This window comes from Zingiber officinale, chromosome 11B, assembly GCF_018446385.1.
Source record: "Zingiber officinale cultivar Zhangliang chromosome 11B, Zo_v1.1, whole genome shotgun sequence".
NCBI classification, from domain to species: Eukaryota; Viridiplantae; Streptophyta; class Magnoliopsida; order Zingiberales; family Zingiberaceae; genus Zingiber; species Zingiber officinale.
In genome coordinates this window covers 16,134,345-16,161,047 of record NC_056007.1, presented here as the reverse complement: position 1 = coordinate 16,161,047, position 26,703 = coordinate 16,134,345, and the positions used below count along the sequence as shown (strand labels likewise).

The following is a 26,703-nucleotide window of genomic DNA, read 5'->3' as shown; positions in this document are numbered from 1 at the left end:
TTATCTTGCTATCACGCTTATCCTGTGTTTTGTGCTTATACATAACATCATATTTCTTTTACTTAACATTGAATTTCTGTTGCCATTATCAAAAAGGGGGAGATTGTTGGTGCGGGAAGCATCCGACGATCGAACCTTAGTTTTGATAATGGCAAAGGATTCAAAGTTAAGTTAGTGTGTGATCTAACATGGTTGAATGAGTGTTTCAGGAAAGTCCTAGCTGCAGTTAGGCAAGTGAAAAACCCTAAGGGGTGGTAACCTTAAGTCCTAGGGGGCGGCAACCCTAGGTGGAGAAAAACCCTAAGGGGCGGTAACCTTAGGTCCTAGGGGGTGGTAACCCTAGGTGGAGAAAAAACCCTAGGGGGCGGTAACCCTAGGTCCTAGGGGGTGGTAACCCTAGGCGGGAAGTCCAGTCGGTCTGGAGGACCAGACTGGCATCAGGTAATCTCTCTTGAGGGGAGTAGGTGAGGACGCGTTCCCCGTAGAGGGAACAGTAGGCGTCGGGTCGACATAGGGTTTCCTTACAGTAGGCATAGGGTCGACATAGGGAACAGTAGGCGGTAACCCTAGGTCCTAGGGGGTGGTAACCCTAGGCGGGAAGTCCAGTCGGTCTGGAGGACCGGACTGGCATCAGGTAATCTCTCCTGAGGGGAGTAGGTGAGGACGCGTTCCCCGTAGAGGGAACAGTAGGCGTCGGGTCGACATAGGGTTTCCGGTTGGAAATCCGAAGTCAGACTCGGACAGTCCGAAGACTGTCAGTTATTCCTTACTGTGTTTTATCAGATTCTAACACTGTCTTGCAGGGTATATTGTGTTGGAGCAATCTCAATGGTCCGTGCGACCATGTGTTTTGGTGTTTGGGCAAAGGGTTTAAGTTAGGTTCACCCTTGTATTTGATATGTGTATTTGAGTTGTGCAGGTTTGCAGGATACACATGTGACTCAGGTTGATGGCTTCGGGTCCGGTGAAGGATGGAGCATCCGAGGGACCGTGGACAAGACAACGAGGACAAGAGCCAAGGGAAGCGACTTCGAGGCATACGCGAAGGATGGCATTGGGGACGAGCCGCGGGCTTGAATGCATCCGAGGGACGAGAGGCAAAGGAAGTAGGCTTGAAGGCAAAAGGTCAAAGCTGCAAAGGAAGAATCAAGTGAGTCATAAGGGTGAGGGTACGAGTGCACGAGAGATTGTACTCGGAGTAAAATCTTAGTTTTTAGGGTTTTACTGTAGCGCTACTGTAGCAGTACTGTAGCAGTCGACTGCATGTTTTAGCAGTCGACTGGTGCAGTCGACTGGAAGCGAACAGAATGTGTGGAATCGAGCCGTTGGGATGTAACGGTCAAATTTCCACAGAGGGCAGTCGACTGCATGTTTTAGCAGTCGACTGGTAGGCGGGGTTTTCCAACCCGTGGCCTATAAAACCAAAGCTTGGGAGCTTGGTTTGAGTTGACGAAATAGAGGTGGTTAATCTCTATTAGTAGTCTACTTGTACCCTAGCGTCAAAGGAGCTCTTGTGAGGGTTGTGGTGAGGTTTCTCCACCCACAAGGAGGTTTGAGCTAGCCGGAGATCTTCCGGGGAGTAATCCACCGACGGATAGGGATCGTCCACCTTACGGACACGCCGTGGAGTAGGAGCTTTATCTCCGAACCACGTAAATGATCGTGTAGCTTGGTTTGCATTTCTTATTCTTGTCTTAAGCTTTCTTTGTATTCATATTTGTAGTTAGTATTAGATTTCCGCTGCGCATACTAACAATAGTGTAGAAAGCGATTATTTGGGGGTGCCGTCTATCCAACCCCCCTTCAAGCCGGCCGTCCGATCCCCAACAAGTGGTATCAGAGCGAGGACGCTCTCCGTTGGACTAACCGCCAAGGAAGCACAAGATGACCGGCTTGATAGAACCGCCAAAATTTGAAGGAGGAAGCCTTGGGGAGATCACGTATTGGATGATGAAGATGGAGATCTTCTTTAATACAAATTGGGACATCATGATGATTATCAAGGACCCATTCGAAGCCCCAAGAGACAAGAAGGGAAAAAGACTCCGATCACAACATTAGACGGAAGAGCAAACCTCACGATCGGAGGCAAACTCAAAGGTAATATCAATCTTAATAGATATATTGCCGTCTAATGTGATAAATGGTGTAGGTGAGTATAAGAACGCTCACGAGTTGTGGAGCAAAATAAAGAAGGTTCAATGGGAAGAACTCATGCCTACACAAGAAGAAGAAGAAAAAGAAAAATCCGAAGAAATGGATGTAGAAGCTCAAGTAGAGGAAGATCAACAAGAAGTTGAGAAATGTTCAACATCCGAGGAGGAGAAGATAGATGAAGTGGTCCAAGAGGAGAAGAATGACCATTTGGATGTGGAGACCAATTCAACATCAAAAGAGGAAGAGGGAGTGAATTCTATCACATCCAAGGAGAAGGAGGATGAAGAAAGGCCATCCACAAGTGTGGATAAGGAAGATGAGGCATCATCAACATCCTCAAGAAGTGAAGAAAAATCCAAGACAAGTGAAGAGGATGAAGAAGAGGTCTTGGAAGTGGCCAACAAAGCAAGCACCTCCACCGAAGTGAAGTCAAAGGACAACATAATTTGCTTCGGTTGCAATAAGAAGGGACACTACAAGAGTAGATGTCCATTGGGTAAGAAGAAGGTATCTCCTAAACTCAATTCAATCTCTTTAGAATCTAATTTGAGTTGTAGGAAGAAGAAGGAGAAGAAACACATTAGATGCTTCACGTGTGGAGAACTTGGACACTACCACACAAGATGCTCAAGGAAGGGAGAGTTAAAGAAGTTCGAGCATCTAAAGAAGTGGGAGAAGAAGAAGAGGAGCTCAAGTCAAGGGGGAGCTTCAAGGGTAAGGGAGGTATACCCTAATTTGAAGTGTAATTCAAATTCAAATTCTTATGTTCCCATGCATGTTAGGAAAAATAATGTTAATCATTATATGCCCATGCAAAATTGTGGTTTCAAATATCATGATAGGAGTAGGGTAATTGTAGATCAAAACCCTAGGAGACCCATTCATGAAAAATCTAGAAATGGTAGACCTAAGGAGACCCAAGGCATTAATCCCAAGAAGGGGAGACATATGCCTAGAAAGGGTAGGTCTAGGAATGTCCAATTTGGACAAATTAACTCTAGGGTTAGGAACCTAGAGAAGGAGAATCAAGCCTTAAGGGGAAAGCTTGATAAGTTAGAACAATTCCTTAAGAGATTCAATGTTGGATCTAAGGAATTAAATATGGTGTTGGGTAGCCAAAGACCCGACCATGATAGATCGGGCTTGGGATACCGATCTAGTTCCTCCAAGGCTAATGAGAGATCATGTGCTAGGGTGGCAAATGATCATGGCAAGAGAGAGTCCTCCAAAGCTAAGGGAAAGTCTTATGCTAGGGTTGCATATGACTATAGCAAGGAGAAGCAAATAAATGGCAAGGGAAAGCCATTTAATGGTAAGGAGAAATTAACCAAGGACAAAGTGTCCAAGGTTAAGAAATTTAGATTTGTAGGCCAAGTGTCACCGGAGGTGGACCGATGTGGCCTAGCCATTGTGGATGAGACACCTAGGGAGGTGACTAAGGTTAAGAGCTCTAGGGGGAGCTCAGAGATTCAATTTGGGACCCATGGCCAATGGATCTCAAGGGGTTTTACTTGGGAGTCTAGACAAGCCATGGAATGTGCCAAGTGGTTTGGAGACGGACTTGAGTCTCAAACCTAGGGTTTTGGCACAATTAGTTTATGTTTCATGCAAGAAATATGACAATTGGGGTCATATAGCATGAAAATTGGTTTTGGATGTATAAATGCCATATAAACCAATGCTAGGGATGCATTGTGGGTTAATATGGGCAAATACATCAAGAGGAAGCCAAAACTAGGACTTTAGGTCAAGGTTCAATTGAACTTTTTAGCTAGTTTTGTGTTTTGTGTCAATCTTGGGATTGGTGATAGATATATTTTTATATATATTTTTCCAAGTAGATATTGATATAATAGACCTCTCCACAAAATTTGGGGATTTTTGGAGGTCTGTGGAATTTCTGGCGCATTTCTGAAGTTGGCCAGAAAAGGCTGATTTTTTCATGAATCCGATATCAGTCGACTGGTAACAGTATTTCTCGACCACAGAATGTCTCTGTAAGCTTCTGTCGATGGGGGCAATCGACCGGTACTTCTCAATCGATCGATACCAGCCGAAAGTGTTTTCAAGACTAGATTTTGACCATGTCACTCATATAGATGTATGGGATCCATGGGTGATACATACATGAGTTTAGGGTCATTTGGATGACAAGTTTTCAATAATTGGGATATTGTTGGAGAACTTTTTGGATGTTAGGCAAAGGGGGAGAAGTAAGGTTTAGTTAGGAAAACCTGAAAGTACCTTTGTGTAGGGGAGCCTTGGGATAGGTTCTTAAAAAGCCCGTTGTAAAAATCCTAGCTCAATGGAGAGCTTAGGTAAAGGGGGAGCCTTGGGATAGGTCCTTCAAAAGCCTTATGTGGAAAATCCTAGCTCAATGGGAGCTTAGGTGTAGGGGGAGCCTTGGGATAGGTTCTTAAAAAGCCTTGTGCATTGTTTCGGCGGTTGCCAAGTGTGTAACCTTGGCAACGTAAGACCATTCGGCGTTGTAAGTCCAAGTGTGTAGCCTTGGCATCGTAAGACCATTCGGCGGAGTAAGTCCAAGTGTGTAGCCTTGGCATCGTAAGTCCATTGTATTAGCATGTTTATTTGCTATTTGTTTTCCCTAACTTAAACGTATTGCCAAACACCAAAAAGGGGGAGATTGTTGGAGCAATCCCAATGGTCCGTGCGACCATGTGTTTTGGTGTTTGGGCAAAGGGTTTAAGTTAGGTTCACCCTTGTATTTGATATGTGTATTTGAGTTGTGCAGGTTTGCAGGATACACATGTGACTCAGGTTGATGGCTTCGGGTCCGGTGAAGGATAGAGCATCCGAGGGACCGTGGACAAGACAGCGAGGACAAGAGCCAAGGGAAGCGACTTCGAGGCATACGCGAAGGATGGCATTGGGGACGAGCCGCGGGCTTGAATGCATCCGAGGGACGAGAGGCAAAGGAAGTAGGCTTGAAGGCAAAAGGTCAAAGCTGCAAAGGAAGAATCAAGTGAGTCATAAGGGTGAGGGTACGAGTGCACGAGAGATTGTACTCGGAGTAAAATCTTAGTTTTTAGGGTTTTACTGTAGCGCTACTGTAGCAGTCGACTGCATGTTTTAGCAGTCGACTGGTGCAGTCGACTGGGGCAGTCGACTGGAAGCGAACAGAATGTGTGGAATCGAGCCGTTGGGATGTAACGGTCAAATTTCCACAGAGGGCAGTCGACTGCATGTTTTAGCAGTCGACTGGTAGGCGGGGTTTTCCAACCCGTGGCCTATAAAACCAAAGCTTGGGAGCTTGGTTTGAGTTGACGAAATAGAGGTGGTTAATCTCTATTAGTAGTCTACTTGTACCCTAGCGTCAAAGGAGCTCTTGTGAGGGTTGTGGTGAGGTTTCTCCACCCACAAGGAGGTTTGAGCTAGCCGGAGATCTTCCGGGGAGTAATCCACCGACGGATAGGGATCGTCCACCTTACGGACACGCCGTGGAGTAGGAGCTTTATCTCCGAACCACGTAAATGATCGTGTAGCTTGGTTTGCATTTCTTATTCTTGTCTTAAGCTTTCTTTGTATTCATATTTGTAGTTAGTATTAGATTTCCGCTGCGCATACTAACAATAGTGTAGAAAGCGATTATTTGGGGGTGCCGTCTATCCAACCCCCCTTCAAGCCGGCCGTCCGATCCCCAACATATTGCTCGGACTAACCTGCTCGGACTAACCTTTGTTTGCAGGTAAGGAACCTGCTAGAAAAAGGTGGTCTGGGCGCCCGGGATGGATCCGAGCGCCCGGAACAGGTCCGAGCGCTCGGGACCAACTTTTATCCCCTGCGCGACTTCGCGACGTGGAGCAACCTGGTTGGCTGGCCACGTTACACTCCAGGCGCCCGGAAAGGTCCCAGGCGCCCTGAACCTCATATAAAAGGAGAGTTGAGGAGCAGCTTCAAGGCACAACGATTTCTAAGCTTTCTTCTGTGAAGTGCTGCCAACGAGACGACCTTGAAGTGTTACTACTCGACGTCGACAACCCAAAGCTCAGATTCTTCGATCTTTTGTTGTCGGTATTAGTTTTCTTATTGCATTAATTGTAATTCAAATTGTAATCTTTCCGATCTTATAGTTGTTGCCCATCGAAAGCGGTCAAGGACCGCGGGCCTTCGAGTAGGAGTCGCCATAGGCTCCGAACGAAGTAAAACATCTGCGTCTGTTGTGTTTGCTTTTACTTTCCGCTGCGTAACTCTCTTACGATTTCCGAAAAATGTTAAAATAACCACGAGCGCTATTCACCCCCCCTCTAACGCTTTCGATCCTTCATTAGGTGCTATTCATAATCGATTCATAATTAATAATTAATTTTGAATTTTCTTTGTGACCACTTAGGATGATAAAATAAATTGTTCTTATGAATAATCAAATACCAATAAAGTCAAGTATTATGAAAATAAAAAAAAAATCCAATTAAAACTATACGGTTCTGCCAAAAATATTTTATTTGCTACAATACGTCCGTTTGATTTTAAATTTTAAAGAGAGATAATAATAAAAATAATACCACAAGACGAGAGAGTAAATATACATATCTGAACATTCATTCACATTTTTGCCCTAATGTTTTTTTAAAAACAAAAAACAAAAAAATAAAACGTCCATTTCATAAAAAGTTGAAAAATAAGACGATTTGGTAACGACCCCACTGCTACGTTCGTTTGAGGAGCATCGGGCTTCCACCGCGGGGGAAGGGGAGGGAACGGGCGGTGCTCACGCGGCATTTGCGCGCTTCTTCCTCTTCTGGATTCTTCCGCCTCTCCTTCTATGTCCTCCCTCTTCGGCCATCGTCGCCGGCCGGAGGAAACGCCGCCTCCTCCCCCGTCTCCGCACGCCGCACCCCCTGGAAATGCTGGCGGTGGATGGCTCGCTAATATCGTCTATGGAGCGGGGAAACTCGTCTCTTCTGTCTTCGGCTCCGATTCCGCCTCATCCTCCTCTTATTGCTGCTCCTTGGAAGAGGAGACCGATGGGAATTCGAGTAAACAACCTTTTTTTTTTTCTTCTTGTTTTCATTTTTGAAATTAAAAAAATGGTACTAAGCACTTTAATGTGGCAAAGTTGTTATCTTGCATTGGGAATTCGTAGATTATTCATCATTTGAGTCCTTTTTGGTTGCAAATTTGAATCTTAGATGATCAACGGGATCCAATTTGAGGCACTCTTTCCCTTTTTGCATTTTATATTGTCTCTTAGTTCTGCATTTTATGATACATGTAATTAATTTGAAACTAATTGCACGATCCTTTTATCAGGACTTCTGTTATTGAGCATATGAATTCTTAAATTGATATTGCAGATGAAGATGAAAATGTTTCTCTGGATCTACGACAAAGTGAACAACTAAATGAAGTAGATTCCTCATCTTTTTTTTTTCATTTTTAAAATAGAAGTAGGAGAATCTTGCTAATGCTGAACAATCTGACTGTTGATATGAATCTGGTTAAAATTGCTGGTAGATGTTAAGAAGTCATTTGTGCATATTTTCAGAAACTAAAAACATCATATTTAGTCAATGACTCGATGGAGGGTTCCATTGTTATTCTCAAAGAAGTTGGGAGCAAAGCTGCGATAGAGCAACTGCTACTGCAGGAAACGTTTACTAGGTAATTATAGTGGATGGTTCTATTTATTCTGTTATTATGAATTTCTTTTTCCATCTAAATATTCATCTTTTTTTTTGTAGCCTCCTGTAGGTTCATCCAAGAACAAGCAATTTTCGACTCATTTTCCTCTATATAGATGGCCTCTTCAAGATTCCAACATGGTTTTATATTGCCAATCTGTATTTGATTTCTCTATGTTAGTGCATCAAGTAAAAGAAAAACAAAATAATTCCTACTTGTTCTCATTCTATTCTTCAATTGAATTTAGAAGTAAAGATTTGCTAACCTTGTTGTGATAGTTATTCATATGAAAAACAGAAATGTGTATTAGTAAAAGACAAAAGAACAAACTCATTTCATGGTAAAACGAAAGAGATACTTTCTTTTTCTACAGCTCACAATCTAGAAAAGTCATATGCTCATAAATTTTTTTTGAAGCTTCTTCTCATATTCATTTAGTCTGCTATTTGTTGTTTTTTACTTGCTAAAATCATTCAGAAGTTTATCTTCCTAATGACAATACTACATGAAAATTTCAACTAACAATTCAATGGCTATGTTTGTTTTTTTTTGTGTATTAAAACTTAGAACCGTCAATTGTCAACTTGACTATCATACCTGTGGTGTTATGCTTCAGACTTATGTGCATTTCCTTTTTCTTTTCTTTTGTGTTGTATTGTCCAGCAGGGATGAGTGCAACAAATTAATAAAGACAATCGAATCACGAGTTGTGGATGATCATTCTGCAGAAGTTGATCCACATCATTTACCAAAAGACATGTCTGACATGGTTGTTAGCAAGGATATTGCTTACCCACAATCTTATCAGCTATCGCATCCTGCTGGAGATCTGCCAAAGAGTACATATTCTGTTCTGAAATCCCTTTCTCCTACATCTTGCACTTGCCAGGCAGATGACATGTTCCCAGATTCAGCCATAAGGAAAGTTAACAGATGGCTTGAGTCAAAAAGGTCTTCATCGAGCTCAAAAACTGCTTTTGATCATGGACCTTCTACTCTGCACACAGATATGCTTCAATCTGTATGCTCTCAATTTCTCACCGTTCTAATTTTTTACAATATGCTTATGCATCGTAATTGATGTTGTTGTTGGGTCAAGTCTTTGTTGGATTGTTAACATTTTTATTATTTGTTAATTGAGCTTGTATTTATTTGATAGTTTGTTCTCCATAATGGTTAATTCCATGGAATTAGGTACTATTGCTATGATGAGAGTGTAGAAAATATACTTATGTTGTTTAACAGTGTCTGTTTTTAATACTTAACGATCATGTTCATAATGCCAGTCTGATAAAATTCCTTTCACCTTTAGGATCTTGAAGGTTTATGCCCGGTGGATGTTGCCAAATCATATATGAGATCCTTGCCAGCTTGTCAGCTTGAAAATATAGATACAAGTATGTACAAAACCGCACCATCAAGAGGAATGAGTTTGTGCAATGATAGAACTAATTCAATATCTTATCATCCTTCGCCATCATCGAAGGTACCTTGAGCAAGTTATTTTTCCATATTACAAAAGAAAATGTACACATCTTTTTCTGTTAATTAGTTTTGTTTTTAAAAACACTTTAGAAATTGCATGTTCAATTCGCATTGCGACTTGTTTGTTCAAGTGACTCATGTATTTAGCAACAGGAAATTGTTTACGAACTTGTTCAATGGAAATACTCATCTTTTTGCTACACTAATTTTCATCTTTCCTAAATATGCAAAGTTAGCTTTCTATAATGGTCAGTGGTTAGTTGACATTGAAGCCTATTTTAATCAGCATAACTTCTATTGAACGAGCACGAATTGTTAATAATAACATTGGAGTCATTAGTGAATTTTGGCACCATTACATTATATGATAAGCGCAAAATTCATCACATGTTGGCATTAAAGAAAAATAAAATTTATGCAAAAATATGTTCCGCCGAATTTTAGAAGACAAATGCATAATGCTTTTGCTAACCCAAAACAATATTCCTTTAGTGAACCAAAACTAAAGACAACATTGAGAGCCTCTAGTTCATACACTATCAAAGAATATTTAATTAAAATAAAAGAATCAAACTCAGGAAAATCCCGTGTAGAATCTGTACAAGATCTCTCTAATAATTTGATTTTAAGAACTCTTCTAATGACTTACCTTAAAGGACTCCATTGATGACCTAATCATAGAAGATTCCCTTGGTGACTTACCTTAGAGGGTTCCTCAATGAACAAAAATTCTAAACAATCTCTCTAATGATTATTATTTGACTTTAAAGGACTCTCCTAAATTCTTTGATAACTACCTTAAAAGGATCCTCCAATGACTCCTTAGGTAAGCCCCTTGATGGTATGATCATCGAAGAACCTCATGTTAAAAAACTCCTTGATAACCTTTTCTCGAGTCTTCTTAGGGGCCACCTAGCCACCCTTTACCCAAACTACCTAAAGGAACCCCTAACAACTTTTTACCTAATCTTCTTGAACAATCTCCTACTTAAGCCTCCGAAAAAGTTCTCGACTTAAACCTTCTAAAAATTCCTATGATCCTTCACTTAGATCTTTTAGAGATCCCCTTATCAAACTAATATTTGATTCTCCAAAAAAATCTCCTCAACTATCCTTGAGTTTTCTACAAAACTCTTTGACAACTCATAGTGTTTGGCACATGCCCCTTGGCTATGACCTAAGTCTATGATTGTTACTCTGCCTTAAGTACTTAAAAGGACCAACAAAAGTATAAGAATAAAGGGATAAGATACGATTGAAAATTGATAAAATTGCTTATAATTATTCTACTAAGATATTTGCAATTGTGTCCATTTATAATAACTTTTGGGGGTATAAAACTTAGCAACATATTGATTTGGTTCCTTTGCCTACGTCTAATTGATTTATCATGTGAATAAGAGAAACACATTGATATACTACGATATGGGAAGGATTGAATCAAGTAATGATTATTATAAAACATATTGATGTATTAACACATCTACGCATTCATTAAACCTAGAAAATACCTTACGAAGTTCTATTAAGGCATTGACATTCATTATTACTATAAGAAAAATTGATTCTACTTTATATTCATTTAACTTACCAACTTATTTAAATATTAGTTTGATTTTCAAACTAGAGAGTGTATGAAATTAAAATTTAAGGGGAAGTTTTATAAAATGACGGTTTGGAGTTGAAATTGGGCTATGACTCGAGCACACAATAGAAGATAAGAGTCGTAGAGATGAGAATATTAAGATATACAGGAATGGACATGAAAAGAACTAAAATCATTAGAGTATCCTATTTTATTTGTCATAGTATTCAGTCTTTTTTAAGAAAATTGTTTAGTGCTTTTGCCATCTAGCACCAATTTTAGCTCAAATTTCATTTGATGTGTGGTTTTTGTCTCTATTTTCTGCTCAGAAAAGGAGCTACCATACATCTACAACAGGCAAAAATGTTGATCACCGAAGAGTACGAGCAAAATCTACATACAACTTATTATCAGGTTTTCTTACAAAAATTTGTGGTCTCATAAGAATCAGATGAAATAGCTCAAACTGTTATAGGCATCCATCACATTTCAAACGGTTCACTGATTACTACTGCTGGATTAGGTCCATGCTCAACTTTGCCTGAGGCATTGGCGTTGCACACTACAGATGAAAATGCAACTGTTGCCGTTAGGCAATCTAATGAAAGGACAAATGAGCATGTAAAGATACTTCCAGTTAACAATAACTCAGATATGGACATGGCTAGTGAGACAATATTAACTCACACCTCAAAGCCATCTCTAGAGCCTACTGATCCCAGAGTTGGAGGTGGCTCATTTTGTTTTGATCCTATCAACGACATGCCAGATGACAAACAGGTTCGCCAACCCGTGTTACTCAAGGAGATTTTGATTACCTTATCATGATCCTTTCGATGTGTAAATTTTTTGTGGTTCAACTTTAGACAAGTGTAGATCTGGTTTCATGCAAGTGAAGAAAGTAATTGTATTACATGTTTGAAGGGCATTCGAGAAACTTTGATGGCTACACAGCATCTAAGCATCATGGGTAGCTCAGAAGTTGAGAAAGATGGTAATGCAATATGTTTCCAGCTTTCCCAGATCGATAATCACTTAACGCATACATTCTCTTTCTATGCAGGAAATAGTAAGCAATATGTTCTTTATTCTGAACGACCAGCTACTGCAGTTGAAGTCATCAAATCTGAAAAAGGGTCAGTAATTTTGAGTGCTTAAGTTTTGATGAAAAATTTATAAATTATTACTGGATTATATCCACAAAGATGGAGTAAAATCCCACATTTTCTTTAAATATAAAAAGCAACTTGAAAGTTATATCTTCCACTCTGTTAATAGTCATACAACGCTAGGAGGAACACTAAATGAATCAGAGTTCTAATCCCAAATGGGACCTCCAAGATTAATCGGACGAAAGCCCAAACACTTGGATTATCGAAAATAAATAAAGAAATAAAGAAAAGTTATTATGAATCATTGAAAATGTTGGAGTTGTTCATGGCCATAGTCAGTTTTTGTCAATTTTTTGCTTTACTTCCGTCGAGAGGTTAGATATGGCTAAATAGTTTCGATGTTCTATTAATCTGAGTTTTTTATAGATATAAAATGAATATTGAAAAACATAGATTTGGTAATCTTTTTAATTAAGGTGTATCTTCTCTTTCTAATGAAGTTCTTGTTCACTACTATCATATCGATTCTGTTATTCTTGCCCATAAGAATCTTATTGATCTCCATAAAAGAAGATTGGGCACTACTGTCAATTCTGTTATTCCTGCCAATCAAAATGTAATTGATCTCCGTAAACGAAGATTAGGCAAAACTCAAAAGGGTGACATTTTTATTGGAATTATTAAAAGGGTGCTCTTTTTTTATTTATTATCAAAAGGATTCTCCATCCCACCTCTATATATTTTACTTTCTGAAACTACTCTTATGTTTAGTGTTATTGTAGAAACTATAAGATCATGGTTGCTACACAATTAGAGCAGCTACGAAATTGTAATAGCTACAATTTTGTAGTTACTATAATTACATAGTTATAGCAGCTATGATCCTATAGCTATTACAAGATAATGTTGATTAATATTGAGTTAGTATTGACCATAAATAAACTATCTATATTGTAACAGCTATGATTTGTAATTGCTAGAATATGATGTTGACCTATGTTATAGTTGCTACAACACGGTATTGTTAGTATCGATCAAAGATGAAATGTTACTATAACATAATATTGACTAGTATTGATGAAAGATGAAGTTCTACAACATAATTTATTAGTGTTGATCAAAATTTAAATATTTATGTTGCAATAGCTATGAACTATAGTTGCCACAACATAGCTTATTTGTCCATATATAGCAATTATGATCAGAGTTGAAGTGTCCATATGTAACAGTTATGAACCCATAACTGTTACAACAACACATAAAATAAGGGTAGTTTCAGAAATAAAAATGTATCGACATGGGACAATTTCAATAAAAAGGGGTGCCTTTTTTATTTTTTACCCACGAAGATTCTGTAAAGTGGTTCTTGCTTCCGGTCGAAAGCCTGGTTTTTCACATTCATAAATGTATTACACTTATTGTCTTCAACTTATCAGTCCCCTCATTAAACTAACAAAGCTTCAACTTGGTCCAGTCCAGTGCTGGCATTGCCTAGATTTCCATTCGCAAGATTGAAGAAACGTCCCAGTTCAAAAACTGCCATTAAAGAGGAACCCCAGACTTCATCTGATACTGCTACAGCTGCCGCTGCCACCAACTCTTTTCATCCGCCAATTGGCTCCCCAGATAGACAATCTCATCGAAGGTTGAAGTTAAAAGTAGCTGCGAGATTAAAAAGAGGAAGAACATTGGAAAATTGATCCCTCTGTACAGCTCCCGTTTTGTGCAATCATCATCATCATCACAAGTTGCTGCAGAAGATATGTTCATCATAGTTGCTGCAGAAGATTTGTTTACATTATCTAATTAGTAAATGAATTACTTTTTTTTTTTTGCAATTAGTAATTCTTTGTTTTGCAAAACATTCATATATATGGAAATAAGTTAGGGCAAAAGTGAAAAGGATGCCCCTTTTATTGGAATAAAAAAGTATGCCCTTTTTCTTTATTACCATATTCCATTTCACATTAGTATATTTTTATTTCTAAAATTACTTTTATTTTTTTTTTATAGTTATAGTAACTATGAGATCATAGTTATTACATAATTATAATTGTTACATAATTGTAACAATTAAGATTTTATAACTACTATAATTTTTATAATTATAACAACTATGAGAATATAATTTCTCAACACAATATTGATTGATGTTGATCAGAAATAAAGTACCAGTTATGATTTGTAATTATTATAATATAATGTTGATATCCCTAGACTTAGCACAAATGGTAAGAGCATGAAATTGTGTCTAAATTGGATAGGAATTGAATTCAGGGGTTTCATCACTCGCAGATATCTCACTATGTATTTAACACATGTGCTCCTGTGGTTCATATTTCACTATGTATTTAACACATGTGCTCCTGTTGAACCACCTTCTATATAACGTGGGACCATTGTAAAGGACCGCTAATATGATGATTTTATATTTTATAATATAATGTTGATCAAAATTAACCATGTTAATCAAGATTATTAAAAATAAATATATTTTAATAATTATGTAATCGCTACTTTTCCTATCTTTTTAGTATTTATAAGAGTTACAATATTATTACAATATAACATTGATGTTATTAATATTGATTAGATTTTATATTTTATAATATAATGTTGATCAAAATTAACCATGTTAATCAAGATTATTAAAAATAAATATATTTTAATAATTATGTAATCGCTACTTTTCCTATCTTTTTAGTATTTATAAGAGTTACAATATTATTACAATATAACATTGATGTTATTAATATTGATTAGACTTGTAGGGTTTATGGTGCAGTAATTATTGAAATCATAACGGTTATAATTATATAACAATTACTCAATTATAATAATTATAATTATATAATAGTTAATAATATCAAAATAAGGACCATGTAAAGGTTCTGCAAGGCATGTTAAAGTGAAGCGTTAATGTCAATGTGTCATCCCTTTATTATCACTGTAGCGTTATAATTACAGATTTGAAAAAAAAAAAAAAACTGCATTAACACGTTCAAGTATTAAAGGCATTGCGGATGCCCTAAAAGGGATGTCTCTTTGTTTTTTCTATTTTTGCCCAATAATTTATATGATATTTGCCTTGTTCAGTCTTTTCAGATAAGCCTACTTCTCTCGAGCATCATCCTTCCATCTCCTGAAGTTCACTCTGTGACCGTCTCTTGATCTTCACGCCAATGGAGGGAGCTCCATTCCCAATCCGACCTGCTCTTCCCAACCAGAGCCCCAAGATCGTAATTCAACCGAAATTGAACCTTCCCGTTCCCCCGCCGCCCCCGCCTCCTTCCTCCCTTCCTTTGGACTCCATCCTCCAACACCTCGCCAAGGAGGCCAGAACCACCTTTCGGCCTCCATCAACCAGTAAAAATCCCAGCTTTCCCTCTTTGCGCCTTGCTTCGACCTCGTCCCCTCGCGAGAAATCGTCTCCGGCGCCGCACGCACGGCTTGCTGGCGTCAAAGATGGCGCTTGGGTTCTGCGGGACCCTCGCCTCGGCTTCCTCTCCGCCGCAGGCCAGTCGTTGCTTAGATCCATCATCCAGTGTCCGCTCGTCGACGTCATCTCGCTGCTTGAAGCCAGAAAAGATGAGATTTTTGGCACAGATTGGATTGGCCTCTTGAAGGCGCTCCAGGTATTGGGCAATTGGGAGAAAGCTCTCACGCTGTTCGAATGGGCTGCGTCCAGTTCTCATGCTGAAGAATCCAGATTAGACGCCCCAGCCATCGAGGTGATGATCAGGGTATTGGGGAAGAGTTCGCAACATTCAGTCGCCGCAAAGCTGTTCGACTGTATTCCTCTGGAGGAATTCCGGCTTGATATCCGTGCTTACACTACTTTGCTTCATAGCTACTCTCGTGCTGGGAAGTATGACAAAGCAATTGCATTGTTTAACCAGATAAAATCCAAGGGGATTTTGCCCACCTTGGTCACATACAATGTGATTCTCGATGTGTATGGTCGCAAGGGACAGTCCTGGAGCAAAATTCTGGAGATTTTGGATGAGATGAAAAGCAGAAGAGTGAGCTATGATGAATTCACCTATAGTACAGTGATCTCTGCCTGTGGAAGGGAAGGGTTATTAACAGAGGCTTCGGAGTTCTTTGAACAATTGAAGTTGCAGGGCTATGTTCCTGGCACTGTCACATACAATTCACTACTCCAGGCGTATGGCAAGGCCGGAAACTATCCAGCAGCACTGAGGGTCTTGAAGGAAATGGAGGACAATGACCGCCCGGCTGATGGTGTTACCTACAACGAGCTTGTAGCGACCTATGCTCGAGCTGGCTTTTATGAAGAAGGGGCAGCGGTCTTAGATGCCATGGCTACTAAAGGAATTATGCCAAATTCTATTACATACACCACTGTGATTAATGGGTATGGCAAAGCTGGAAAAGAGGATGAAGCTTTGATGCTGTTTCATCGGATGAAGAAATTCGGTTGTGTTCCTAACATTTGTACTTACAATACAATATTAGGAATGCTCGGAAGGAAATCAAGGATGGAGGAAATGTTGGAGTTACTGTCCGACATGAAGTCCAGTGGTTGCGTCCCGAATAGGGTCACATGGAACACAATGTTAGCCATGTGTGGTAAAAGGGGCATGGAGGATTATGTAAGCCAAGTGTACACTGACATGCAGAAATCAGGAGTTGAAGCAGACAGGGATACCTTCAACACGATAATCGCCGCATATGGTCGTTGTGGTTCAGGTACAAATGCTTTGCGGATGTATGACGAGATGGTCAATGCAGGCTTTACTCCTTGCACTACGACATATAATGCACTATTGAATGCAATAGCTAGGAAGGGTGATTGTGTAGCTGCAGAATCTGTCATATCAGATATGAAGAGGAAGGGCTTCAAGCCTAATGATCTTTCATACTGTTTGTTGCTTCAAACTTATGCAAAAGGAAGGCACCTTGAAGCTATAGAAGCAATCGAACAAGAAGTATACGATGGCAAAATTTTTCCTAGCTGGGCGATCCTTAGGACTCTCGTTATAATCAACTTTAAGTGTAGGGTATTAGAAGGCATGGAAAAGGCATTTGAGGAGCTTAAGAGGAATGGCTACAAACCTGATTTGGTGATCCTTAATTCGATGCTCTCAATTTATGCAAAGAATGGAATGTATGATCGTGCTCGGGAAGTTTTCAATCTGATTCATCCAAGTGGACTCCGACCTGATCTCATCACTTATAACAGTATGATGGACATGTATGTGAAAGATGGTGAATGTCAGGCAGCAGAGGACATGCTGAAACAACTCGAAAGCTCTGGGTTGAAGCCTGATGCGGTGTCTTACAATACTGTGATTAATGGATTTTGCAAACAAGGCCTCATGAGTGAAGCCTTGAGGATTTTGACAGACATGATAGCTAAAGGAGTTTCACCTGGCATGGTCACTTTCAACACCTTGATTGCCGGATATGTGAGCATGGAGATGTTCAAAGATGCTGCTGATGTTATTAGCTATATGGCCGAACACTATTGTAGTCCTAACGAACTGTCCTTCCGGACAATTGTCGATGGCTACTGCAAAGCCAAGAGATTCGAGGAAGCCAACCAGTTTGTAGCTGACATTAAGAATATAGATTCATCTTTTCCTGAGCAGTTGGCGAATAAGTTAGCCATCAGGGTAGAAGAGAGGAAATCCCATCATTGATCGAATGGTATCTACCTATCGTTAAATGGATAACGGCCTACACATATATGAGGCTATCTCATATTTGTTGATGTATAAATGGAGTTCATTGTATTTTTTTTTATACAGATTTGCATGAACTGGAGCAAAGAAATCATTCATATACTTTGTGCTGAATAATTTTGTTGTAGTTTTATATTTGTCCTGTCTCTCAAGCTGGCTAATTTGATTTCTTTGGTGATTGATCTTGAAATGTGTTTTTGATCATGACTTCCAATTGTTTATTTGGCTTTGTATTAGGCATCCTCTGCCAAAGCGAAAATTGATAGGTATTGAAGTAAGAACAGTAGAAAAATAGAGAAATCAAAATATGATGGATTATATCTCATATTTGTGGCATAGTAACTATAATCTGATAAATTTATGATAGTTCTAGGACAGTTAATTTGATTATTATTTATTAGTTTTTTTTAATAATTGGTATCAGGTATTCAGTTCTTTGAACCGATTAATTTTTAGATGATCAATTCAGTCAAACGGAAGTTTTTCATGAGTCATTAGGGTAAATCAAAAAGTACTTATGAAGATTCATTCAGATGGACAATTCTTAGGTTCTTTCTCACTAAATGAAAATTCTCCTATAATATATTACAACTAAGATTTAAGAAGAGTCTACTATTCCACCATTTACCATGTTCTTAAAATCAAATAATGTATACATCATGTGCATTAATTCTCGACGGACAAAAGTCAAAATTATTTTTTTTAGTTAGTGGGATGATGTCCTATTTTAATCTGCCATACAGAAATAGCTCTACTCTATATAGTGGCTTATTTTCTTTATGATCTCTCTCCTATATTTTTTCAACCTAAATTGACATATTGTGACAGTTAACGATTTCGTAACTACCCAACTATTCTCCACTATACAATAGTAACTTATTCTCATTATGATCTCTCTTATTTTTTTTCCCACCAAAATCAACACGTTGTAGTTGCTATAACACGTCCGATTTACCCCCAGGACGTAGCGCAGACGGTGGGCGCATGGTATCTCTGGCGTAATGGTCAGAGGTCGATTCTCAGGAACTGACGACCTGAGGTTTACCCCGTCATGCGCCTATGACCTGTGTACCTACATGAACCTCCCTCTATATCCGTGGGGCCGACATTAGGAGGGCCGCTAAGATAACGGATCTACCTTTTTTTTATAACACGCCCGATTTAAGCAAAAGACAAGATAATAATTCATATATTATTACTTAACTATTCTCCACTACATAATAGTAACTCTACTCTCCATTACATTATATGGTAACAACTTATTTTCATTATAATCTCTCTCTTATATTTTTTCAATCTAAATTAGCATATTGTGACAGTTACGATTTTATAATTATCCAACTACTTTTCACTATACAGTAATAACTTATTCTCATTATCTCTCTTATTTTTTTCCTTGACAAAATCAACACATTGTAACTGTTACAACACGCTCGATTTAAGCAGAAGAAAAGATAATAATCCATATATTATTACTTAACTATTCTCCACCACATAGTAGTAGCTCTGCTCTCCACTATACATAGTAATTTATTCTCATTATGCTTGAAGATTCCTACCATCTTTACGTCAATTGCTTGAAGATTTTTATTTCGGAAGACATCATAGACGCTCTTTGATGGACTGGAGCATTTGTTTTGCAGCAATATTGCACTTCTTCTTGTTCTCGTCACTGACATCAGCTAGCTGTGCAATCTTCAAAATGCCACTGTGTCTTTCTGGTGCCACCATCTGCAACGCAGATGCCATGATGTACACCAGCTTCGGGCATGCTTTCGTTTGCAGATCAGCCATGAACGTCTCATCAAAGATTCTTCCATAACGCCACATTCTCTTCTTGTGGCATTCTCCAGTGTCTGCCAAAATCTTGAGGAGGTGAGTAAGACATTGAACTTGCCTTTCCGTTTCTCTGCAATTGATTAAGGCTAGCACAACTCCGGGGCTACAGTTTAGTTGTTCGCAGAGCTGTAGCAGTATATCAACAATATGCATCCCTGTATAAGTCAGGTGCATGTCATAGAGGAACTTCTTGAACCCCATGTACTCTTCTGCCGAGTTGCCCAACCACAGGATTCTATAAAGAGTGACCTTGGCTCTCGGGTCCACGGCAAACCAGTTTGATAACCCTCTCATAGATGCCTCTGTAGGTGTCGGCAACCGCATGCCAACTTGTTTTCTGTAAAATTTGGCATACCCGTCGGTTATACGATTCCATGCTTTGATATAGTTTGCTACAGGCTTGGTGAACAATCTCAACATGGAGCAAGCCAAATATGAGTACACGGCTGACTCCTCCTCTACGTCAACTGTGGCAGTTATTGGCTCAAAAGGGCCTTGTCTGGATATCATCTCCTCAGGGTACTCGTCGTACCTTTCGTCTGCTATACTGGTTATGATCCTCTCAACATCAGGGAATACATACTCGCCTGTAGAGTTCACTCTCGGGGCTTTTAGGTTGTATGCTAACGGAAAGAGAGCTGCAGCACCACGTTTGCTAAATCCAGATGATATCATGGGGATGACTGTGCGTCCTAATATTGCAACCTCCTCGACTGTATACCTTTCCAATGTGATGCCGGCCTGTCCAGCTAGTGCATTATCAGGGAAGTCATACTTGACAGGTCTAAGATCTGCAGTTATTGAGTCAAATTTAGCAAACTCTTCAGGTATCTCTGGCAAGACAATCGGCTTTTGCAAATACTTGTTGATGCGCTCCTCAATGGGGTCTATACTTCGCCCTGCCCTTTGATAACTGTGATCTGTTGTTTCAATACCCTCATTGGAGAGTGGCTGGGTTACCGCTGCTTGAGTTGCTTGTGGCACTTGAGAAGTGGCAGCCCCCTTTCCCTTTGCAAGACGAAAGTTTCTTAATCGTTGTTCAATATCTTCTAGGTCGAAACCTGCAGACATCTTGTATTCTTGTAGTCCAAGGCCCTGTTCATACACACACAGAACGCAACAATCTTATAAATGCATCATAGATAGTTCTAGAATGACATTAGCAAGATTAATTAATTTGATTATCATTTACTACGTTTTTGAAACCACATAATGCATCCATCCGCTTAAATTCTTAACATGTATGCATGTGCATTAATTCTCAAAATTTTGGATGGGATGAGTGAAGGTTTATTAATGGAAGGAAAAGGAAAAAGAAAGAAAGGGAAGCATTTATGTTCCCCTTGTTTGTGAGGGAGAAAAATTTATTAACCTAACATGTGCTATCTTATTTGAAAAGAAATGGAGGGGAATGAAATAAAATATATAAAGCTACAAAATTACCTGCATCTTTAAAAATAAATTAAATTAATAAAATTAATATTAGTGATATTAATAGGGTGACAATATATATAATAAATATATATAATTTATCTATAATTTTTAAAATTTAAAATAAATTTATATATATTTTAATGGGATAATTCAAATTTGAAAAAACCTATTTAAAATATGTCATTTAAGTTAGGAGTTGATTAAATCAATTAAAATATAGGTTTCAATTAAAAACATAAACTTTGAAAATTCATTCACTCTTCACTGTGCTCTCCTCACCCGTGCGCTCGCCGTCAGACCTACCACCGCCCGCTGCCGATCAATTGGAAGAAATTTGCTGTGTGATCCCCTTCCCCTTCCTTCCACCTCGATTCAAGGTGTAAGAAATTTTGCCAATTCCCGAACATGCAAGGGGAAGGCTTACTATTCTCTCCCCTTCCCCTCAACTCACACTATCCCAAACAAAGACCAATTCTCCCCTTCCCCTTATTTACCATTCCCTCCCCTTCTCTCGCCTCCTCCCAAACAGAGTCTAAGTGTATATTGTATTTCAAGCCAATGTTTCATGAATTCTTGTTCGTGTGGTCTATAAGAAGTTGGACATATTGGCAAAGTTTCTAGTAAATTCAATAAAGTTTGAATCTGATGAATGATACTCATTCGAATGAAGTTATGCCATTATAGTCAAGAATGTTTTAAGCCAATATTTGACAGATTGTTGTTCATCTTGTCTATAAGTTGCTAGACATATTGTCAATGGTTTCTATGATGTTGATATCTCTTGCTCTGAAAAACATTAAACATTAGTCTTCCCAAATGCACACTCTGAATCAGTGTTCAAGATTAAAGATACTTGACACTGATCACATCCAGCAGCATCACTCAGCCTAAGAACAGAACTGATGCAAATAATTAATTGATAAAATAATCAAGTCTGATTCTTTTTTAAATCCATTAAAATAGTTGTTCAACCTTAGTTTATTTTTTATCTTGAGTTTGGTTTAAACTTGATTCATTTAAATATTATCAGACTCTTAATTTGAGCTTGTTAGTTGTTTAATTGATTAGTGAGTTTGATATTATAAATTCCTCATTTTAAGAGCTTCTAATTTATTTATAAATTTAATGAGAATTCTATCAATTAATATGATTTAAAAGTTCTATAGATATTACTGATGGAGAGTATTCACAAATAACTCATCTCTATTCAGAACATTAACAAGATTTATTCATGATATTGGTTCACTCTTTATTTCTTATAATAATTCAAGTTATCCCTTGTAAGTTTAATTAATAAATTTTGATAGGATAAATTATTACTGTTTTACCATAATCAAATGGAGACCGTTGATCAAATAATTTTATCAACTTGACAAGATATCATATTATCTATTGTTTAGAACAAGAAGGGAAAAAGAATTAATTAAATCAACTTGACAAGATATCATATTATCTAAAAGAAATGGATGCAATCAACATAACTCAGCCCCTTTTGTTGTTGTAGTATCGCGAAGAGTCATAAAATAAGGAATCAGATTCATATGCGAGCAGATAATAAAATTGAATACTGGAACTGTTATACTGAAGTAGGCATTATACTCGAATAAAAGGGATCAAGCAAACTAATTGAGTAATCTAAATCATTTTCTATTTAAGCATGCACAGAGGTAAATCAACAGACATCAAGCAAGAAAGCTCCACCTAAATCGAAGATCTAATCGTTCTTGCTGCTGTGGAGCGTTGGCAGCGTGATGACAACGTTGACAGAAATGGCGAGAGGCGACAGTGGCTGCCGAGATGGAGGCACGAAGCCCTCCGCTGCTCCGATCACTATAGAGCGACGGCTAGGACAGGAGGCGGATCGGGGAACGAGGCGGCGACAGAGGCGAAGGCAGCGACGTCGACGGCGGCGTGAGGAGGAAGAGAAACGGTGGGTTCAAGCAGAAACGGTGGGTTTGGAAAAGAGAAATAGGGTTGAACGGGAAGCGCCTTTTAAGCGCACTTGCGAAACAATCCAGCAAGTTTTTAAAATTACAACTACGCTCCTTACATGTTCGGGCGCCTCAAGCTGTGATGGTCACCCGTTCTGTACGCCCAAATTGGTCGCCCAATATATCATTTGCCCATTTTGTACGCCAAAATTGGTCGCCCAATATATCATTTATCTATATATTTATTTGAAAACAAATTGTTTTTATTTGAAAAAAAAACTGTGCTTAATTTATAATCCAATAACTAAACATTAAAGAAAAAAATCTTATTGACATAATTAAATAAAAAAAAGTTACGCATATATATATATATATATATATATATATAATACTGATTGAGACATTTATATTTGATTCAAGCGACTCAATTCATTGAGTAATTTTTTTTAAAATTTTTGTAGCTCTAGTTTAAATCAATTAGATTTTGACTTTAGATTTAGGGGGTTAGGTTATAATGTTCAAGCTAAGAAAAATATAGGTGCTCATGAGGCATATATTTAAGATACCTAATAGCATTTTTTTTTTATTTTTCTAACTCTGTGATTAAGCCAATTAAATTTATTAAATTTTGCCTTTAGGATTTAATGGCTACATTTGTAGTATTTAAGCTAAAAAAAATTAAAACTAAAAAATTTTAAGTATTCACGAGGTATAGTATATGTATTTTGGATTTATGATTTAAAGAAATTTTGAAAATTCCTTTTATTCTTTCTCCCCTTCCGCCCTCTATTCAAAACCTGTGGCTCGACTTTTTCCCAAATCTAAATTTTCCTTACTCTCGCTCTCACTCCTTCCTTCACTGTGGTCTTTCTCTCCTGCCAGCAAGCAAAGCAAAGGCATTACAAACTAAGCACAACTTACAACCGCATGCTTGTTCTTTAGCTGGCTGGAAGCTCCTCAATTGCCACTGTAAATAAAGCCGATGTTGTTTTGCTTAGCACCTCTCTCCAGTTTCGATCATAATTTATAAGCCTTTCGTCTCTACTGTATGTTTTTAAGCTCTGTACAATATTTTATATTAAGATTTATGTTACAATATACAAGCCCTAGCTACTACAACGTGTAATAGCTACTTGGACAGTTAATTGCTTTAATGTGTAGTAGCTACAGCGTACGCAGTCTAAAAAACCTTTTCTTACTGTGAAGTAAGAATCTCAAATTTTTTAGTTATAAAATTTACAGAAAACTTGTCAAACATCATTTCTTACATTTCATAACCATTGATAAATCATTTTATTTTAAGTTGTAATTGTAAAGAAATATGTTGCTAAACACGCAAACACGTAGCGGAAAAGCATATTTCCTCCAGAAGATCCATGCGAAGGGAAAGAAAAATTCCTACATATACTAAGTTTTCTAACATGAGAGATTATACCTTTGGTGCATGCTCATGGACTCCCGATAGCTCGGATCACAGCACGATCTCATGTTCGCGCCTCTACGGTATCCACACGAACAAGCGTTCGTTTGTCTCACAAACTCACAAAATGGAGAAAGGTTATGCTAGCAACCTATGGAGTGGATTTCGGCCAAAAGAGGAGAGGACCAATGAGAATGAAGAAGTAAGCCAAAATGAAGAGAAAAACACTTTAATATTTTCATCCAATGAAAACACTTAATTAACATTAATAGCCTTAATGAGCATTTACACTCCATTAAGGACCACACACTTGTAACTCTTCATTTCAATTTTGAAAATTGAATCAAATGTATCATTGAATTTCTAAATTCAATGAATGTCTCATTAATCCTCACTTGAGTCTAACTCAAGTCTCCTCACTTGAGTCTAACTCAAGTCTAATTCACTTGAGTCTAACTCAATTCTAATTCAATCGAATCTTACTCAATTAATCTCATACAATTCAAATTCAATGAATCACATTTCATTAATTTGAATTGACTCTTAAGTCTAATTTGAATTGGACTTAATCCAACAATTAGATCCAATTGAGTCCTACTCAATAAGCCCAATTCGGATTAGACTTAATCCAATGATTCATCATATGAATTCATCTCTAAATCTACTTGTTCTTTGTGTGTGATCCAATAGGTTCTCGTAACGTTGGCAATGTACTCAAATCAACATTTAGATACATAAACAATGAGTGACATCTAGCAAGGCATCATTGCTACCTAAGTGACGAGAAGGTCAAGATCCAACCTAACCTATCCGTGGCCATTATCTTGTATGACTTGGTCCCTCTACCTCGATATCTAGATTAATCAATGAGGCATAGACCGTGTCATCCTCTTATTAATCTTTGTGTTTCTTGATCTTTAAGTAGACACACTCAATCAAATACACTCAATATCTCATATTGACTCATTTGAGCATGGACATGCTTTCTTTGTGTCCTACTAATCAAGGGGCTCACAGATATCGCTTCCGTTATATGGAAGGGATAGATCTCATCTACATCACTCACATCCCTTCGCATAATTCATTGCATACACAGTGATCGACTTTATTGTCCACCTTGTTACAGGTGATGTTTACCGATACCAAAGTACACAACTCCTTATGTAGGGAACCGTAGTGACTTCAGGTCCAAGGACTATTCATACCAATAGTCACATGAGAATGTTTATGACACTCATATAACGATCCATGAAATATTCTCATGGCGGGTTATTCAGTATATATTCTTTAATATATATCTATGTGTCAACCTGATATATCATATCAATGACTTGTGAGATCAAGTCATCCGTTGACCTACATGCTAGTCTCAACGCATTAATATCGTCCTTGTATATTAATGCTCGACTAGGAATAGTTAAGAGTAGCGTTCTCTACAATATCTCACTATCAATTCAACTAATTGATATACTGTAGATAAGAACCTACTACCCAGGGACATTATTATACTTATTCAATTGACACTAAATTGAAATAAATATAATAACTAACTTTGCCTTTTATTAATAATGATATATGATACAAAATGAGTCATTTACAATCATATCATAATTGATACTAGGCCTAATACTAACAATCTCCCACTAGCACTAGTGCCAATCACTGAGATATCGAATACTCATTGACCTAGTGTGACCATCATGCTTTCTCTGTGCCAAAGCCTTGGTCAAAGGATCTGCAATGTTAGCATCGGTCGGTACTCTGCATATCTTCACATATCCTCTATCGATGATCTCTCGAATGAGATGGAATCGCCGTAGTATGTGTTTGGATCTCTGATGAGAACGAGGTTCCTTAGCCTGTGCAATATCCCCATTGTTATCACAATAGAAGTGTATTGGACTCGCTATACTAGGAACGACATCAAGCTCTATAATGAACTTCCTGATCCAAATAGTCTCCTTTGCTGCAGCTGAAGCAGCAATATACTCGACCTCTGTTGTAGAATCAGTGACTGTGTCCTGCTTCGAACTCTTCCAGCTCACAACACCACATTTAAGCAAAACACATACCCTGACTGCGATCTATAATCATCCTTACCTGTTTGGAAGCTAGCATCAGTGTAACCCTTTACAACAAACTCTTCATCACCTCCAAAGATCAAGAATAATCTTGAGTTCTTCTCAAGTACTTAAGAATATTCTTGACTGCTATCCAGTGACCTTCATCTGGATCTGACTGGTATATGCTCGCCATGCTTAATGCATACGAGACATCTGAGCGAGTACAAAGCATGACGTACATGATAGACCCTATAGCAGATGCATAAGGAATCTGATCCATGCGGTCCCTTTCTACCTTAGAAGAGGGACATTGAGTTTTCGAAAAA

The 26,703-nt window shown here is 38.3% G+C and overlaps 3 protein-coding genes across 3 annotated transcripts; 2 read left to right on the top strand and 1 right to left on the bottom strand.

Moving 5' to 3' along the window:
• The first annotated feature begins 6,842 nt into the window (after positions 1–6,842).
• On the top strand, positions 6,843–13,898 carry LOC122034801 (protein KAKU4-like). The gene is made up of 10 exons (XM_042594156.1): positions 6,843–7,154; positions 7,473–7,525; positions 7,664–7,779; positions 8,467–8,821; positions 9,113–9,286; positions 11,200–11,284; positions 11,394–11,650; positions 11,795–11,864; positions 11,934–12,006; positions 13,457–13,898. Exons 1-10 carry the CDS (start codon positions 6,941–6,943, stop codon positions 13,680–13,682), a joined length of 1,623 nt encoding a protein of 540 aa, XP_042450090.1. The 5' UTR covers positions 6,843–6,940; the 3' UTR covers positions 13,683–13,898.
• A 1,154-nt stretch (positions 13,899–15,052) lies between these two features.
• LOC122034772 (pentatricopeptide repeat-containing protein At2g18940, chloroplastic-like) lies at positions 15,053–17,823 on the top strand. Its single transcript, XM_042594118.1, has one exon. It carries the CDS (start codon positions 15,165–15,167, stop codon positions 17,646–17,648), a length of 2,484 nt encoding a protein of 827 aa, XP_042450052.1. The 5' UTR covers positions 15,053–15,164; the 3' UTR covers positions 17,649–17,823.
• A 1,221-nt stretch (positions 17,824–19,044) lies between these two features.
• On the bottom strand, positions 19,045–22,926 carry LOC122034778. The gene is made up of 2 exons (XM_042594131.1): positions 22,665–22,926; positions 19,045–20,624 (listed from the first exon to the last, which is right to left on the bottom strand). The coding sequence occupies exon 2, from the start codon at positions 20,598–20,600 to the stop codon at positions 19,293–19,295; it is 1,308 nt and encodes a 435-aa protein (XP_042450065.1). The 5' UTR covers positions 20,601–20,624; positions 22,665–22,926; the 3' UTR covers positions 19,045–19,292.
• Between the last annotated feature and the right edge of the window lie 3,777 nt (positions 22,927–26,703).

What these genes read in the sequence shown, in the direction of transcription:
- LOC122034778 (XM_042594131.1), bottom strand. Translation starts at nt 20,600, where the DNA reads ATGTCTGCAGGTTTCGACCTAGAAGATATTGAACAACGATTAAGAAAC.
- LOC122034801 (XM_042594156.1), top strand. Translation starts at nt 6,941, where the DNA reads ATGTCCTCCCTCTTCGGCCATCGTCGCCGGCCGGAGGAAACGCCGCCT. An exon ending in CTGCAGGAAACGTTTACTAG is followed by an intron (nt 7,780 to 8,466) that starts GTAATTATAGTG and finishes ATTGTCCAGCAG; the next exon opens with GGATGAGTGCAACAAATTAA. An exon ending in CTCAGAAGTTGAGAAAGATG is followed by an intron (nt 11,865 to 11,933) that starts GTAATGCAATAT and finishes CTTTCTATGCAG; the next exon opens with GAAATAGTAAGCAATATGTT.
- LOC122034772 (XM_042594118.1), top strand. Translation starts at nt 15,165, where the DNA reads ATGGAGGGAGCTCCATTCCCAATCCGACCTGCTCTTCCCAACCAGAGC.